This window comes from Remersonia thermophila, chromosome 7 (genome assembly GCF_042764415.1).
Source record: "Remersonia thermophila strain ATCC 22073 chromosome 7, whole genome shotgun sequence".
In the NCBI taxonomy this organism is placed as follows: Eukaryota; Fungi; Ascomycota; class Sordariomycetes; order Sordariales; family Chaetomiaceae; genus Remersonia; species Remersonia thermophila.
Genome location: NC_092223.1, coordinates 224,175 through 239,105, shown reverse-complemented (window position 1 = coordinate 239,105; position 14,931 = coordinate 224,175). Strand labels below are relative to the sequence as shown.

General features: G+C 56.6%; 5 protein-coding genes across 5 annotated transcripts; 3 read left to right on the top strand and 2 right to left on the bottom strand.

Moving 5' to 3' along the window:
- Nucleotides 1-452: 452 nt before the first annotated feature.
- Nucleotides 453-2,818, top strand: VTJ83DRAFT_7050 (uncharacterized protein; the record flags this gene model as incomplete). The annotated part of the gene is made up of 5 exons (XM_071013830.1): nt 453-688; nt 754-1,365; nt 1,421-1,943; nt 2,165-2,553; nt 2,665-2,818. 5 exons carry the CDS (start codon nt 453-455, stop codon nt 2,816-2,818), a joined length of 1,914 nt encoding a protein of 637 aa, XP_070863267.1.
- Nucleotides 2,819-4,877: 2,059 nt separating this feature from the next.
- VTJ83DRAFT_7049 (uncharacterized protein) lies at nt 4,878-6,384 on the top strand (the record flags this gene model as incomplete). Its single annotated transcript, XM_071013828.1, has 3 exons — nt 4,878-5,078; nt 5,173-5,561; nt 5,721-6,384. The coding sequence occupies 3 exons, from the start codon at nt 4,878-4,880 to the stop codon at nt 6,382-6,384; spliced, it is 1,254 nt and encodes a 417-aa protein (XP_070863266.1).
- A 649-nt stretch (nt 6,385-7,033) lies between these two features.
- Nucleotides 7,034-7,735, top strand: VTJ83DRAFT_7048 (uncharacterized protein; the record flags this gene model as incomplete). Its single annotated transcript, XM_071013827.1, has 1 exon — nt 7,034-7,735. One exon carries the CDS (start codon nt 7,034-7,036, stop codon nt 7,733-7,735), a length of 702 nt encoding a protein of 233 aa, XP_070863265.1.
- A 140-nt stretch (nt 7,736-7,875) lies between these two features.
- VTJ83DRAFT_7047 (uncharacterized protein) lies at nt 7,876-8,985 on the bottom strand (the record flags this gene model as incomplete). The annotated part of the gene is made up of 3 exons (XM_071013826.1): nt 7,876-7,990; nt 8,055-8,519; nt 8,588-8,985. 3 exons carry the CDS (start codon nt 8,983-8,985, stop codon nt 7,876-7,878), a joined length of 978 nt encoding a protein of 325 aa, XP_070863264.1.
- A 3,364-nt stretch (nt 8,986-12,349) lies between these two features.
- On the bottom strand, nt 12,350-12,836 carry VTJ83DRAFT_7046 (uncharacterized protein; the record flags this gene model as incomplete). The annotated part of the gene is made up of 2 exons (XM_071013825.1): nt 12,350-12,504; nt 12,629-12,836. The coding sequence occupies 2 exons, from the start codon at nt 12,834-12,836 to the stop codon at nt 12,350-12,352; spliced, it is 363 nt and encodes a 120-aa protein (XP_070863263.1).
- Nucleotides 12,837-14,931: the final 2,095 nt, after the last annotated feature.

The following is a 14,931-nucleotide window of genomic DNA, read 5'->3' as shown; positions in this document are numbered from 1 at the left end:
CTGGAGGGTGTCAACAACGCCCGTTAGCTACCCCAGTCAGCGTACGGTACACACCTGGCCCAACTGAGGTCACAACGACGCAATTGCCATAACCAACGTACCACTAAGCCATTGCTTTTGTTTTGTGTACCCGCACGACAGGTAGTAGAGCAATCAGAGGATATGGATCGCTTGAAACTGTGTCACCACCCACCCACGCAGCCGCAGCGGCGTTCACTCCATATGTTGGTGCGGGCCAGATCCATGACCTTGCCTGGGCAACCAAGACTACTGAGGAAGATAAGGGGCTGGTGAGGAGTTTGAAAGCCGCAGGTCAAGATGGTAAGAGGAGAGGGGGGGGGGGGGGGGGCGAGCGTCATACATAAACCGACCTAGACTTTCGGAGCCTCGTGCGTGCTGTGGACAGCTTCCATCCCCACCTCCCTACCGAATCTCCAGGTGGTCACTGCACCATGGCCCAGCGTGGAATCGTGTTGGCGCTCCTCTGGGGCCATGCTGCCGCCAGCTCTCCAGTCCCAGCTCCCAATGTCGCAATGCAGGTTCGCAACCTGCCAGGCACATCAGATGAGTTTACCTTCAGAGAGATCACCCGCCGGCTCGGCCAAGTGGTACGCCGGGATCAGAAGACGGTATTTGAGAACAGTACCGAGGTATACAAGAGCTGGCAGGATGCTCTCCTCTTCAAACAGTATGCTACTCGCCACCACGACACAGCAGCCTACGAGGTCCAACTACGCGCTGATGCGTCCACAGGGACATCACTCACGATACCAACACAACGCTCGGCGACGTCAGCCTCGGCCTGTCCGTCGAGGTGACGTGCGTGTCGTGCTACATCAGCGCCGTCGCGACGGCGAAGCTGTCCATCAACGGGGGCTTTGACCTCTTGGCCACCGTTCAGAACGTCACGGAGCAGCTAGGCGACGAACTCAGCAACCTGACCAAGACCACCCGGGACAGCCTCGAAGCCTGGGCTGAGAACGTCTGGCGTGAGGCATCGGCAGGGACGTTGGATAGCTCCGACTTCAGCTTGGACAACTTCACCATCGATAACGACTTCAACATCGACATTGACGAGCTGCCAGACGTGACGCTGGAGTTTACACTCTCTCAGCTGGACGTGTACGCTCTCCTCGACACGACCATCTCGGCCAGCGCTACCCTGACCATCCCGCTGTACAAGTCGCAGACGCCCGTCGGCATCTGGGTCGGGGAGCAGCTCGAGTTAGGCGTGTTCGTGACCGTGGACCTGATCCTTTCCGTGGACGGGTCCGTGAGCCTCCGCTCAGGGTTCCATATCCGGGTCGATGAAGACCTGGGGTTCAAGCTGCCCATGTTCCGCCGCGACGTGTCTGACGTATTTTTGTACGTTCCTCCCGCGCCCTGAGCGGCATGCCCCATCCGCTGACGGCGTTTCCAGCCATGGTGCGAAATACGAATTCCTGCCCGTGACCGTGTACTCCGGCAACGTCGTCTTGAAAGGGGTGCTCCGCGTTGGCACGCACGCCGGCTTTTCCATCGACCCTGGGAGCCTGCCCGGCCTGAAGGCTCGCGACCTTGATCTCAGCCCCGTCGCCTCCAAAGAACGCAACCCACGCGGACTAGCCGACCTTACGCCCATCCCCGAGGGCATCCACGAAAAGCGCGCCCTCAATCTCAGCATATCCATTGGCATCGAAGTCGGCATCTGGACCCACCTTGCCGAGCTCGTCACCAACATCACCTACGGCGCTGCCGCCGTCGTTGTCGGCGGCGGCAACGACGACGCTCACAAGCCCGATTTTCCCAGCGCGTCCGCCGGTCCGGAATGCCTGCTGCGCATCGTCGAGGCCTACACCCTCGCCATCGGCGCCGCCGCCGGTGCCACGGTCGAGTTCCGCAACCACGCCTGGGGCCCGCAGCCCGACACCTCCATCCCCATCTTCTACACCACCCTCGCCGACGTCTGCGCCATGACCTCCCGCGCCGCAACCCCTACCGCCGCGTCCGCCACCGGCCACCACCACCCCCCCCCCCCCCCCGCGGCCTCCCCGCTTTGCGCGGCCCGGCGCCTCGCGCCACCCTCGCTCCGCGCCAAGCCGACGACGACGACAACGACGACGACAACGGGCTGCGAACGACCACCCTCACCACCGTCACCACCATGACGGGCATCTCTTGCCAGGACCCCGCGCTGCTCGGCAACTGCCCGGTCTCGCTGCAGCGGACCTCGGTCCGCACCGAGACCAAGACCCTCGTCGCCTCGTGGCGCGAGGGCGTCGACCCGGCCCCATCGGCCTTCCCGGAGGCGGTGGCCACCGCGAAGCCTGCGACGAGCGGGTTCGGGCCGGACGCCATGACGATCGTGGCGACGAGCGGGAGGCCGGTGAGCTACGTCCCTCCGCCGCCCGAGGTGACGAGCCAAGAAGGCGGGACGGGGCATGAGGAGGAGGGGGATGGGGAGGGAGTTTCATTTTTGGAGGGTGAGACTGGCGGGGTGTCCAACAGAGTGTGGCTGGGGGTGGGATTGGGGCTGGGGATCCCGTTTGTTTTGGGGGTCGTGGTTGGAATGGGGTAAGTTTCCCCCCTTTTTTTCCTCTGGGTTCCCTCCTGATTGTTCGTTTTCTTGTCTTGATGTGACGTCTTGGTCGGTGAGTTGGAACGCGTGCTGACGAAAGGTTGCAGATGGTACTCGCGCCGCAAGAAATACCACAAAGTCCCCGTCACGGAGAGCAAGGTGGTAGATGTGGGCTCGACCGAGTATCAAGGCGGCATCTGGACCGAGAGAGATGGAATGCTCGGTAAAAAGCTGCAAGCTACAGCGACCGAGGCTTGCTAACGATGGGCGATTGGGGTGAAGGGCTCGGTGTGTTTTGCAGCCTCGTCGAACACGAGGGTTAATATTATGGAAAATATTCCTCTCGTTCTTTGATGGGGATGCGTTGTTGTTTGAAGACTGCTGCGACTTGCGTTCTTCGTCGTCTGTTGTCTTTGCTCAATCTGCTCGAGATATCAAGATGTTGTGGCTAGAGCAGCGGGTTTGAGATAGCTCGGTTGGCACAAGAAAAGAACTGAGTCTAGGCTGTCGTCAGAGCAAGTTCAGGGGTTACTATTCACCGGGGTACCGGTTGTGTTTTATTGAACTAAACCAAAAGGCCAACTGCGATGCCAGGCGGCTCATCAACATCCCTTGTTTCCCTCTCCTGGCTATTATTCTCTTGCTAATCTCCGGTCTTCGCCGAATCCAAGCCTTCTCCTTCTGATATGCCGCTGAGCTTTAGGAGAAGCTGCTCCATCGTCGTGTCTAGACCCATCAGTTCGTTATGTGCTGTCAACAGCTCGCCCTGAACAGTTCGATCTGTGCGATCAGAACGGCAACGCCACAGCACAGCTGGACAACACCGCGATCCGGCCTGAACCGCGACTTTCATGACCTTGACAGGGTCTGTGGACACGACAATAGAACCTTGCTTTCAGAGCGTTGTTCAGTTCCTCATATAGGGCATTTCCCCCACGCGATGAGTTTTTCGGTTCGTTTGGCGATCGCGTCTTGAGTGTCCCTCACTAAGGCAACCCTGCAGTGAACCTCCGTGAGGCCCCATATTCCCTTCGAGGCTCGCCCTCTCTACGCTTATAAATGGCTGTTCAGTGCCCAGCTCTCAGGGTATCGCGCGGTGGACGGCAAACCCTCGGCCACGTACCAGTCATAAGGGTGTTGACGTTGTTGCTCGATCGTCGGTGGATCGGATTCTCGTCCATCATATCGCCCGCTGCAAGTGTGCAGCGTCTTGCTTGCGCCAAAATAATCTCGATCCAGCTCACTTCGCTTGCCGTAATTTCGTCAACCTATATTGGCTTTGACGGATAAAAAGGATATGTTCGACGGGGGCTCTCCTAGCGAAAGATTAGGGAATTCATCTCGTGGGATGGCTAGATAGAAACCGTTGCGAAGGAGGGGAAATGAAAAGGCATCAGACAAAATACGCAGACGTTGACATGTGGGTGACATGAGAAGAGTAAAATGTGAAGCTCAAGGTCCGGAGAAAGCGATGGAAGACCATCCAGAGGGTTAAAACCCCAACTCTTGCCGAAACGGCTGGAATCTTTCTATACGACCTCAATAGGTATCATTAGTCGGCACTCTTCCAAATGGTTTTCTGTGAACGCTTAACAAAAGCAAGAGGCATCGTGGTATCCTACGAGATGTCTGGCGCACGCCCTGAACGAAAGACGCAGTAACACAGGATTGATTCGTCTTGTTCATGGGATGTATGGTTGTGAGTGCCAATTCCATGAGGATCCATTGAATATATCTAGGGCCACTGAACTAAAGAGACGATCAGAAGTGTAAGACTCCATCCCCGCTACACGTCGGACATGGCCAAACCTATCGGTCCCAAAGATCAATCGAGGAGGAAGAGTCAAATGTCTGCGTGCATCTCAGTCACTGACTGGGTGATGGCCTGCTTGTTTTTAAGGCATTGGTGCGTACAACAGAGCTAGCATGATTGTTTGTAGGATCGATTGGGGAACGGACTCCTCCATCTCTATGAGAGACTAGCCATCGATCAAGCCACTATTACTTCATTCTGACGATTGCCATCCATTCGTGTGGCTGCCATGGCTGGTCAAGGGGATTCCCCGTGGGAGATACTATGACAGAGGAGCGAGAAGCATCAGGAGAGCTTGACACCCTGGAACAGACATGATCAGGTCCAGTAGGCCAGCGATGAGAGTGGGTCCGCTGGTCACGTGGTACGAACGGCAACCCCTGTTCGTGCCGTATAAGACGCCATTCCCAGGCAGAGGTTCGGGCTGCTTCTAGCCAGGCAGCTCCACTCATGTTGACACGCTCCGTCGCTGCGTCGTGATACTCGGGTTTCAACACGCGTCTTGCAATGACCGCCGAAGAAAGGCACCAACAACCATCCAACACGCAGGGTCGCGAAGATACTCCAGGACTGTTGACAATCAAACGCTCTGCTTCCGAGGACCCCGAGAGCCCGCGTGATCATAAGCGTATCAAGGTCTCACCTGACGAATCTGAGAAACCGAATGCCCAATCCGTGCCTTTCATAAGAGTCCCCTATCCCGAGAAGGTAAGCTTTCCGTATCGTGTGACGAAACGAAGAGCGTAACCCCCCCGAAACCAGGAGTACGGCCAGGAGGGCAAGCAAGCTGATACGCTTCCAGCCTGCTGTCATCGAAGAGCGCAATGGCGAGATCGAGCTCCGCGTGGTGCACAATGACGGCGAGAGAGAAAGCACCATTCTCCTGACGGGCTTAAAGTGTCTGTTTCAGAAACAGCTCCCTATGATGCCCAAGGACTACATTGCCCGTCTGGTCTACGACCGCTCGCACACCTCCATCGCCATCGTCAAGCAACCGCTTCACGTCGTTGCAGGCATTTGCTACCGCGAGTTCCGGTGTCGCGGGTTCGCCGAGATTGTCTTTTGCGCCGTCGATTCTGCCGAGCAAATCAAAGGCTACGGCGGCCACATCATGAATCACCTCAAGGACTATGTGAGGGCATCAAGTCCCGTGCTGCATTTTCTTACTTATGCCGACAACGGGGCGATCGGGTGAGTCTTGTGACACTCCTGGATGCGCTTCTTCATATACTCATCATCGTCTGTTCTTCTTTTTGATGATCTGTCCCCTCTTTCCTTTCTCCTTCCTTTTTTTTTTTTTGGTTTTAAAAAGAAAAAAAAGAAAAGCTGGGGCGTGCTAACTGGATGCAGGTACTTCAAGAAGCAAGGATTCACCAAAGAGATCACGCTTCCTGATTCGGTGTGGATGGGCTACATCAAGGACTACGAGGGTGGTACGTTGATGCAGTGCACAATGCTGCCGCGCATCCGGTACCTTGACGCCGGCCTGATGCTCCTCAAACAAAAGGAGACGGTTCTAGCCAAGATCCGGCGCGTCAGCAAGAGCCACATCGTCCACGCGCCCCCGGCTGCGTGGAAAGACGGCGTAAAACCCATCGACCCCCATTCTATCGAAGCCATCCGGGCGACAGGCTGGTCGCCAGACATGGACACGTTGGGTCAGGCGCCGCGGCACGGACCCTACTTCAACGAGCTGCGCCGGCTCTTGTACCAGATCCAAGGTCATAAGCAGGCGTGGCCGTTCTTGCTGCCGGTCAACAAGGACGAGGTGCCTGACTATTACACGGTCATCACCTCGCCCATGGATCTTTCGACGATGGAGGAGAAGCTCGAGCACGACCAGTACGCCACGCCGCGCGACTTTGTCAACGATCTCAAGCTCATCTTCAACAACTGCCGCCGGTACAACGACCCGTCAACGGTCTACGTCAAGTGCGCCAACAAGCTGGAGAAGTACATGTGGAGTCTCATCAAGGAGATCCCGGAGTGGTACGACTTGCTGGAGGAGCAGTGAGCTGGCGAACGAGCAGGGGCAGGGGAAAGGGGTTGAGCCGGCTTGGATTCAATCTCGGAGCGCTGGCAACGCTCGTTTGCAAAATCAGGGTAACGCAGCCTGAGCCTGGAAATGATCTACTCGTAGCTGCCAAGTTTCAAACCGCGATCCTTGCACGTTGCCGAGGGGATTTTGCAGATGCATCAACCCCCAATCATGAAATGAGCGGTTGACGGGGCGGCGCCACAGGCTTGTCCGTGACTCCCGAGGGCCGAGCGGAATGGCCCGCATCGCTCAGCTTCCGCTGCGCTTTCCGTCGGCGGCGCCGACAACGGCCGGGATCCACCGGGTTCCGCACCCGCCGACCACCAATGAGCGCGACCGGCGCTTTTCTCCGACTTTCCGACCAGAGCTTAGCAGAACGGAGTCTAGTTGGGGAAGTCTTGAAGAACTGTCGCCTGAGTCAGCCCCACCTTGACGAACATAAAGTGTCCAAAAGTGCGTGCTAACCAGGCCGAGATCCGGTATCGCGGGGACTGCTGCGAAGAAGAAGCGTCACCTCACCAACGGCGCCCCCTAAATTCAAACAAACAAAACACCGAAAAGAAAACCTCACATCTCTCACCCCTTACTGTGCACATTCAACCACAACCAAAAAAAAAAAAAAAAAATGACCGTCTCTCCCCCGCCGCTGCGCTTCCGCGTCGCCACGCCCGACGACGCCCCTATCATCCAACCCCTCGTCCAATCCGCCTACCGCGGTGATGAGAGCCGTCAGGGCTGGACGACCGAAGCCGACATTCTCGTAGGCAACCGCATCGACGTGGCCGGCGTGGTCGAAAAGATCACCAACCCGAACGGCGTCGTCTTGCTGGCCACCACCGCCTCGCAGGACGATCTGGAAAAGGAGATCCCCATCGCCTGCTGCGAGCTCACCCGCATCGCCTCGTCCAAGGCCCGGGACTCGCCGCCCAAGGCCTACTTCGGCATGTTCGCCGTCTCCCCGCGCAGCCAGGGACGCGGCATCGGACGGCAGGTGCTTGCGCAGGCCGAGTCGCATGCGCGGGACGTCTGGGGCGCCTCGCACCTCGAGATGACGGTCGTCTGCGGCCGGGACGAGCTGGTGGCCTGGTATGAACGGCGCGGGTTCCGGCGGACGGGGGAGACCCGGCCGTTCCCCGTCGAGGAGATCGAGGCGATGGGCGGGAAGATCATCAAGGAGGGCGGTCTGTGGTTCGAGGTCCTGTCCAAGGACCTGGGTGGCGTTGCGGGGAATCGCGTCACCAAGGGAGCAGCTGCCTTGGGGAGGGAAGAGAATGCGACGCCGCTGAATCAGCTGGGGGTGGATGCCGCTGCGGGGTTGGCGAGGTAGAGGGAGATGGAGGTTTGATATCCAAGTGGGCTACATAGGTAATAAAGGTTGACAAAGCTTTCTATCATAAGTTGGTGGTTACTGTCGCCCTCGTGGCTTTTGATTGCGGATGATGATGAAACACTACACCCTCGACGCGTTCACACAATGCCAGTACCAAACCACACCAGCAACGACGTGCAGCGGAAACGGTTGGTCCCCTGGACGGGGCTACACGAGCCCCGCATGTATCCAGCCCCTTGTATGGCCAGCGTCCTGTCGCTGATGTCAGCTCTGCATTGCGAAGACACCCTCCTTTCACAAACATGTCAATGCTTACTTTCGGCGACCGCACATCCAGCGCTGGGCTATCTCGAGTACATTCAGCTGGGTATCGAACCGGAACTCCGCGGTCGTCGCCCCCTCCCCGTCCAGAGGCTCGCACGCGCCCACGAATGTGCTGTTCTCCTTGCTAGCCGAGGCGCAGCGAAGCACGTCTCCCGACGCGACGTTGTGGAGCCGAAACGACGGGCCCGTGTCGAAGATGATGTTGGGCGCGGTCGGCACGGCCCCAGGAAGCATCTCGATCTCGCGAAGCCATCCCTCGACAAGCCACCCGTGGTAAAGCCCGTAGGCTTCGTCGCAGGCGGAGGCCGGGCCTGAAGGAACCTGGCGAAGCTTCGTCTGGATGCTTAATGTCGGCCGCACGCCACCTTCGGGGGCTCTGGGGACGCAGTGCTCGCTTCCTTCGGAAGTGGCGCAGGCGACATCGATGGTAGTGGAGCCGGTGGCGAGTCCAACGGATCTGCGAACGAAGCCTCGTCAGCCTCTCACTCTGGAGTTTGGGCCATGGGGTACGGGCGTTTGGCTGACCCTGGCTTGTCCGAACAGGCAAACGTCTGAGCCAGGTAGATCGTTTTGGTCTTCCAGTCAACGGCAAACGAGACGACGTCATCGGGGGCGCCGGGCGCTCCGGTGGAAACGCAGTCGGCCCAGACGGGCCTGCTGCCACCCTCAAACCAGCCTGCCCATCCTTCGGGCCACTGCGCGACGCACTTGAAGATGGTTGTTCCCGTCGATGTCTGCAGGCCGGCGGCCATGGTTGCCAGCCCGTTGCCCTTGCTTGGATCCGGGCCGTCGTACCTCACGTCCCTCAGCACATGCTCAAAGCTTCCGGGTCCGCTTGTGCACGGTCGAGCAGCCCACGTTCCCGGGGCCAGCAGCCATTCTGGGATGGTAGCAAGAGCAAGAAGTCGTCGCTGGACACGCATGGTGGCGGGAGGGATTCACGCATAATGGAGTAAGCAGGGGCGCTAGGAAGACCCCGGCGACCGCTTTAAATCCATTCACGCGCCGGAGCGGCATGATGCGGGCATGAAGGAGGACCTTACTAAGAACCATCTCAATATCACAGGCGCTGACGGTTCTCTTCATTTCTGCCCCATTGGCCGCGCGTGCAGCATGTGCCGTCTTGTCGAGACCATGTTGAGGGGTTCCCTCGCATTGACTCGATATTGCGTGTAACCGACGGCCGATTGTGCCCCTTGTTATTCTTGATAGGAAAGCAATGGAACTTCCGGTCCCAATACTTGCGATCCGTTGCCCAGGCGCAGGAGAGCTGGTAGCCTGGGCCCGGCCGCCGGCCGCTTTTACCCTCGCCGGGATGGAACGCTGATATTTTGGAACCAAGACTCCGGTTTAGCTACCTACCTAGGTACCTCCTTTGGTTTGTGTCCCTGGTTCAGAGTCCCGCGTGTATATTGTTGAAATTCGGTGCAATAAAGCTAATGTTGCCTGCCGTTCCCACCGTCCTTGTCGTCGCTCGTGTTGATCCTCTTGTAAACCGGGGCCTCCCCGTCTCGCCACACGTCCATCAGATTATAGCTTCAATGTCAGCATGGACCCAACTGCCCATTACTTAGTCGCCTGGTTCACTTTCATAACTTGCACCTTTGCTGACGACCTTTCAAGCTATGGTGAGATTCTTCTGCATGTTCCCTAGTGTAGGGAACTGGAGAGACACCTCCTTTTGACAAAACAAGCATCGCAACATCGCTGATGCCACGATGTCGGTTCTTAACAGGGACCACCGTGCTCTACAGAAGCTTCCGAATGCTCGTCAGTGACGCAGGCCTTCGAGAGGGTAGCAAAATGCAAAGACAGCTGTGCCACCGTTGCCTTGGCGCCAGCGGTAGCGGAGGTGCCCCATGTATCGGCTCCGACTCCGTCACACTTCCCAACTGCTTCTGCGAAGACGGCGTCAGGACAACAGGTAAAAGGATAATGCCCTCGGCTTTGGAGCCCTTGCTGAACCCCCCACCCCCCCAAATCACGTTCCCTACGTGTTGGGATGGCAACAGCGCCGACATCCCGGACCGTAGCAGCCATATCGCTTACTCAGACAGAGTCAGGCACATTCGAGTCGACAGGGCCATGTCCAGCGGGCCGCCCGGTCCGGCTGCTGCAGCTCATGTACGAAGTGATATGGGATGTAGGTGTCCTCAGCTTGATGCACAAAGGGGAGCAGGCGGCAATTCATGAGGCTCAGACCGCAGAGTTTAACGACCCAGAGCCCTGGCTCAAGGATGGCTCTCAACCCTTCGTCTGGAGCACAGTCGACCCGTATGTCCATCCCTCCTTACCGCTGTGCTGCCCATCTCGGGCATATCTCAGCCAGCTGGGAGCAGCCTTCTGGAACAATTACTGATTCTAAGCACTCTTCCGGGGCCCGCTACACCCCGAGCGACTGCATGTTCGGGTGGAAGGGCGACTCCCTGATTACAACGCGCCCCTGACGCCCGTTGCACCAATTCCGTCTGCAAGGAGCCGTGCACCCAGTCGGCCGGAGAAGCCACGCGGTGCACCCTTCCGCAAAATGTTCCCGAGGACATCAACGGATATGAGTTGGCAGTTTCTTTTCCCCTGAGTGCTCTACCATCTTACGGGTTCTACGAGACTCACTCTGGGATGTTAGGGTTTGACAACACTCCGGGTGTGGAGCATGTAATATTCTGAGCCATCGATAATCGCGGCAGAGCCGGGTGCTGCCGCCAAGCGGATGTCGAATTCATGCAATGCGACCTGAATCGTCTTGAGCTGAGTTATCGACTTTCAGATCAATCACCCTTGATGTTTCAGGCTCGGTGGCACGGATGTTGGAGGCCTGGAATATAAAGTCCGGTCAGACAGGCACGTTGGGGACGGTTGCTGACTCAAGACCGCACATGCATCATCATCATCCTTTTTGACCGGCACAGCAATCAGGGCTGCTCCGCAATCGTTGATCCCCCAAGGTCGATTCCCAAGAGCCGAAGGAGCAAACCCCTATTGGGGTACCATGACGAAGCCTAGATGAGACGTCTCCCGCCGCCTCGTGGATGGATGCCTGTGGGTTTCAGCGCCGTTTCCTTGGCAACCAAGTGTCCGACCCCTTTTTTCTAACAGCAGACGCTTCCGAGCACTTCACCAGGGGCCGCTCCGCACTGTCATGTCCAAACTGGACATTTAAGAGTGCAAAGGGCTAATTATATCAAACCTACACTAAGAGAAAACAGTCGTCACGTGAAACTTTCACAGAAGACCTGATGTGAAATGTTGCAATTGTCTTCATTGCCATAAGGCGATAAGCATCTTTGGAAATCATCGAAACCCAGCCCTCTGCAATCACCATCCCCTTCCTTCGATCCCGTGACGCCAACGAATAATGTGCCTGAAATCAATGCATTTCCTGTCTGATGCATTTGGTTGTCGACGAGGTGAAATCCTTTCCGTCCTATCCTGTGTCATGGCATTAACCCATCAAGCCTGCGGTGGCGTTCAAACCTAAGCGAGACATGCAATATATCCGTGTTCGTCCGGAACCGGTTTTTGAACACTACATATAAGTTACTGTTAACACGTCCAAATGTCAATGTATGTCATGACACGCCTTCATCGTTCTTGTTGCGGGGTGTACCACATCTGCCGTTCGGGATAAACAGAACGTTGATCTCGGTCACGATTCGGGAGAGCAGGCGCAAGCAGCAGGTCCTGCGTCCAAAGCGGCACGACCTGCGAAGCCGGCACTATGTGGCGTTATCGATGCCCGCAAGAGATGCCCACCACGTGGTTGGGACATTTGAGGCGCATCGTGTGGCTTGACCACGGCATCCACGATCCCATTGAGCATTCTCGAGTTCAGCGGTCTGCGAGCTCAGGCTGTCAACAGACCGTTGTAGATAGGAGATGGAAGCCTCTTTGACGGGTCTTCCAGCTGCACCCTATCGAAGCGCATGGCCGAGTCATGATTGGTCGGGGGTTGTCTTATCATGGCAACGGCAGAGTAGGCGATGATTACCCTCTGGTCGGATGTCCTTATCGGTGTCGACACGACCTCGAACCACGGACTTTATCGTGTCATTGAATTGTCCAGCTCACACATTTCATCAAGACGCCGCAGAAGTGAAAATGGTATCCAGCCCGTTGACATTGGGGTAGTCACCCAGTGGAATATGTACAAGACTGGATGCCCAGTCCCAAGTCTATATACCGAAAGTCCCAGCACCCGAGATATCAAATCCCAACCTCCAAAGACGCCGAGAACACCCACAAACCTACTCCTCCGTGATTCTCCCGACCAACAACTCGTCCAGCTCCTTAGTTGACCTGAGCCTGGCCGAGGTTCTGAATAAGCCGCGCGCCATCGTGAAGAAGGCCATTGAAGGCCCTGGCACGGCAGAGGTTGCGGCTCCGCTCGCGAGTATTGTTGCAGACGAGCTGGCTGTTGGGGACGCAGCTCAGACGAGAACCGCCTGGTGATGTTGTTAGTCCGGTGAGTCCAGGAATGGAAAGTGGGTCTGATCCATGTGGGGGGAGTGGGTCCCGAGCAGGGAAGACACGGGGTCAGGGTTGTCTGAAGAGACGGGGAGGACGTACAGTTGTTGCCGCCAGGCACGCAACGACCCTGCTCTCCGTTGGCAGCGGTGCAAAGATCCTGCTTGAGGCTGGTGTTGGCGACGCAGCAGGTACCGCGAGGAACCGGGCGGTTGCCGTTCTGGCGAGCGATGAGAACGGGGTCCTGGCCGGGAGCGGCGGCGGCAAGGGTGGCCAGGCCGAGGACGATGGCGGTCAGGGAGAACTTCATTTTGACGGTTGGGGGGTAGTGTTGTGGTTGTTGTGGAAAGTTGAGGAAATGAAAACGAAGGTTGAATGAACGTGAGAGCAAAAAAAGACCACCGGGGCCAAGAAGTGAAGAGAAGTCGGATGCTGGGACTCGAAGACTGGCTTGAGCTGATGCTGGAGAGAATCTTTGTTTTGACGTGGACGATCAGCGACCTCTTATACACATGGCCGACGGAGACATGTCGTGGGCGTTGCGGCTCTCGTCCCAAGTCTCCAGACATGCGATGTCACCCTGCCTTGCCGAAAGGGGTTTAACGCGACGTTAGCCAGGGGAAGGCATCCTAGCGCGCCTCAGGGACCGTCTCAAGATCTGAGACACGCGAACCTTCGCGAAAACAACCCAGACGGTGCGTTTCGCTGCTGTTCGTTGTCTCAAGCGCCTTGGACAGGGATACGAACCTTTCTCCTGTTTCGCATCGCCGGGTTTCTTGCCCGGCGTCTCTCTCCTGCGGCTGGGGCGATGCGGGTGCGGCGGTTTTCTCAGATCTACTAGTAGAGGGCTGTACGTTGCCGCCGCCCGTTTCCCGGCGCCAGATGAAGTCATTCTAGGTTTCAGGGTCATGCTCTCGGTTCATTTTGTCGAATTCATTTCGTCAAGGAGACGTGGAGCCTCTTGGTTATATCCAGCAAAGTTGAGTTTCATTCAGCCTATTCTCAGCTACGATCCCAAGACCCGAGGGACGACATTGCAACTGGAAGCGGCATGCAGGCGATTGTCTTCGTGGCATACCAAAAGAATTGACTTGCTGTTTCTGGTTTTTGCCCTTCCAAAAAGAGAACGACAAGTCTGATCCATCTGATCATGAGCCGATCATCAGCGCGTTTCCGCTGGCCAAGCCCGGGGATGCTCATGCGGCACCGCCTCGCTCGGAGCATTGTCAAGTGCTGATCACACCCTAGCGCGTCCCTGCGCCAGGGCTCAAGGGTTGCGGACTCCGTAACATCGTCCAACGCGTGACCTGGATCTGAGCGACACGCTTCCAGAGCGGCTAACGTCGCGATCGACTCCTCGGCTTGTTGAGACGAAAGAACGGACAACGCAACCCCCTGAACGCTCCGCTCAACCATGCCCTGGGGTTGTTTTGATCTTTTGGTCCCGAAATTAGGGCCGATCGCAACATCGAAAAGTCTCAAGGTCTGTCAATTCGCAACCTTGCCCGGAAATCGAATTGGCGGTTGTTTATAGTAAGCCTCCACTGTACGCAGTAAACAGATGAAAAGTCAGGTTACCTTGTCTCAATCACAAAGATTGACGGCGACAAGGTGGACCTCAAAGACAAAACACAATCACCAATCTGTGCTCAGACCTGCGTTCTGGGCTCCAACGGGGCTGGGTTGGTTTGAACTATTAGAAATTTTTGGTAAGGCTAGGAACTCCTGGAAGTGGCCAATGTCGAAGCTACTGAGCAACATTAGTATGTTCCACCCTCATCGAAGGCCAGCTATCCATGTTATTAGCTGGGGGGTGGGGGGGGGTTCGGACGTCATTAGTAGCCAGTCCATACTTCGTACGCAGTACGGATTTCACCTGTTTTTTTTAGCCTAAGCCACCGCAAACGTAATCCGTGGTACACCTAGTTACTGTGTAGTACACCGAACCACAACCATGACAAGTGATGCGAGAAAAAGGGGGTGTGAGGACTGAGAAGCCCCCTGTGGCTGCAGAGCCTCTGTGGCTGCAGAAGCTTCCCTGTAGCTTTTTTCTCTTTGGTAAGCCGTCTGATAAGGAGGTTTAGCTGCACTTCCTATCTACGTACTGTATACATATATTCCCGACTGCCCTGCGCAAGAGGGCCCTCCCTCCTCTTGATCATCGAATTCAACACTATATTTTGTCACTTTCTGGAAGAATATTTCCTTCAAAGTGCTCCTGGTACGGTATCCCGTATCAACAAGGCATGTTACGGCACTTTGTGTATCCCTATGAAAGCAAACACTTTGTGAATAATAACTAATTAGTTTATTACCGGAGTTGGAAAATCTGGCAGGGCGGACGAGATCTAGCAGCCGTTGCCCGAGCATTCACCCTCCCATGTCAACAAAGCATAAAGTCCCTT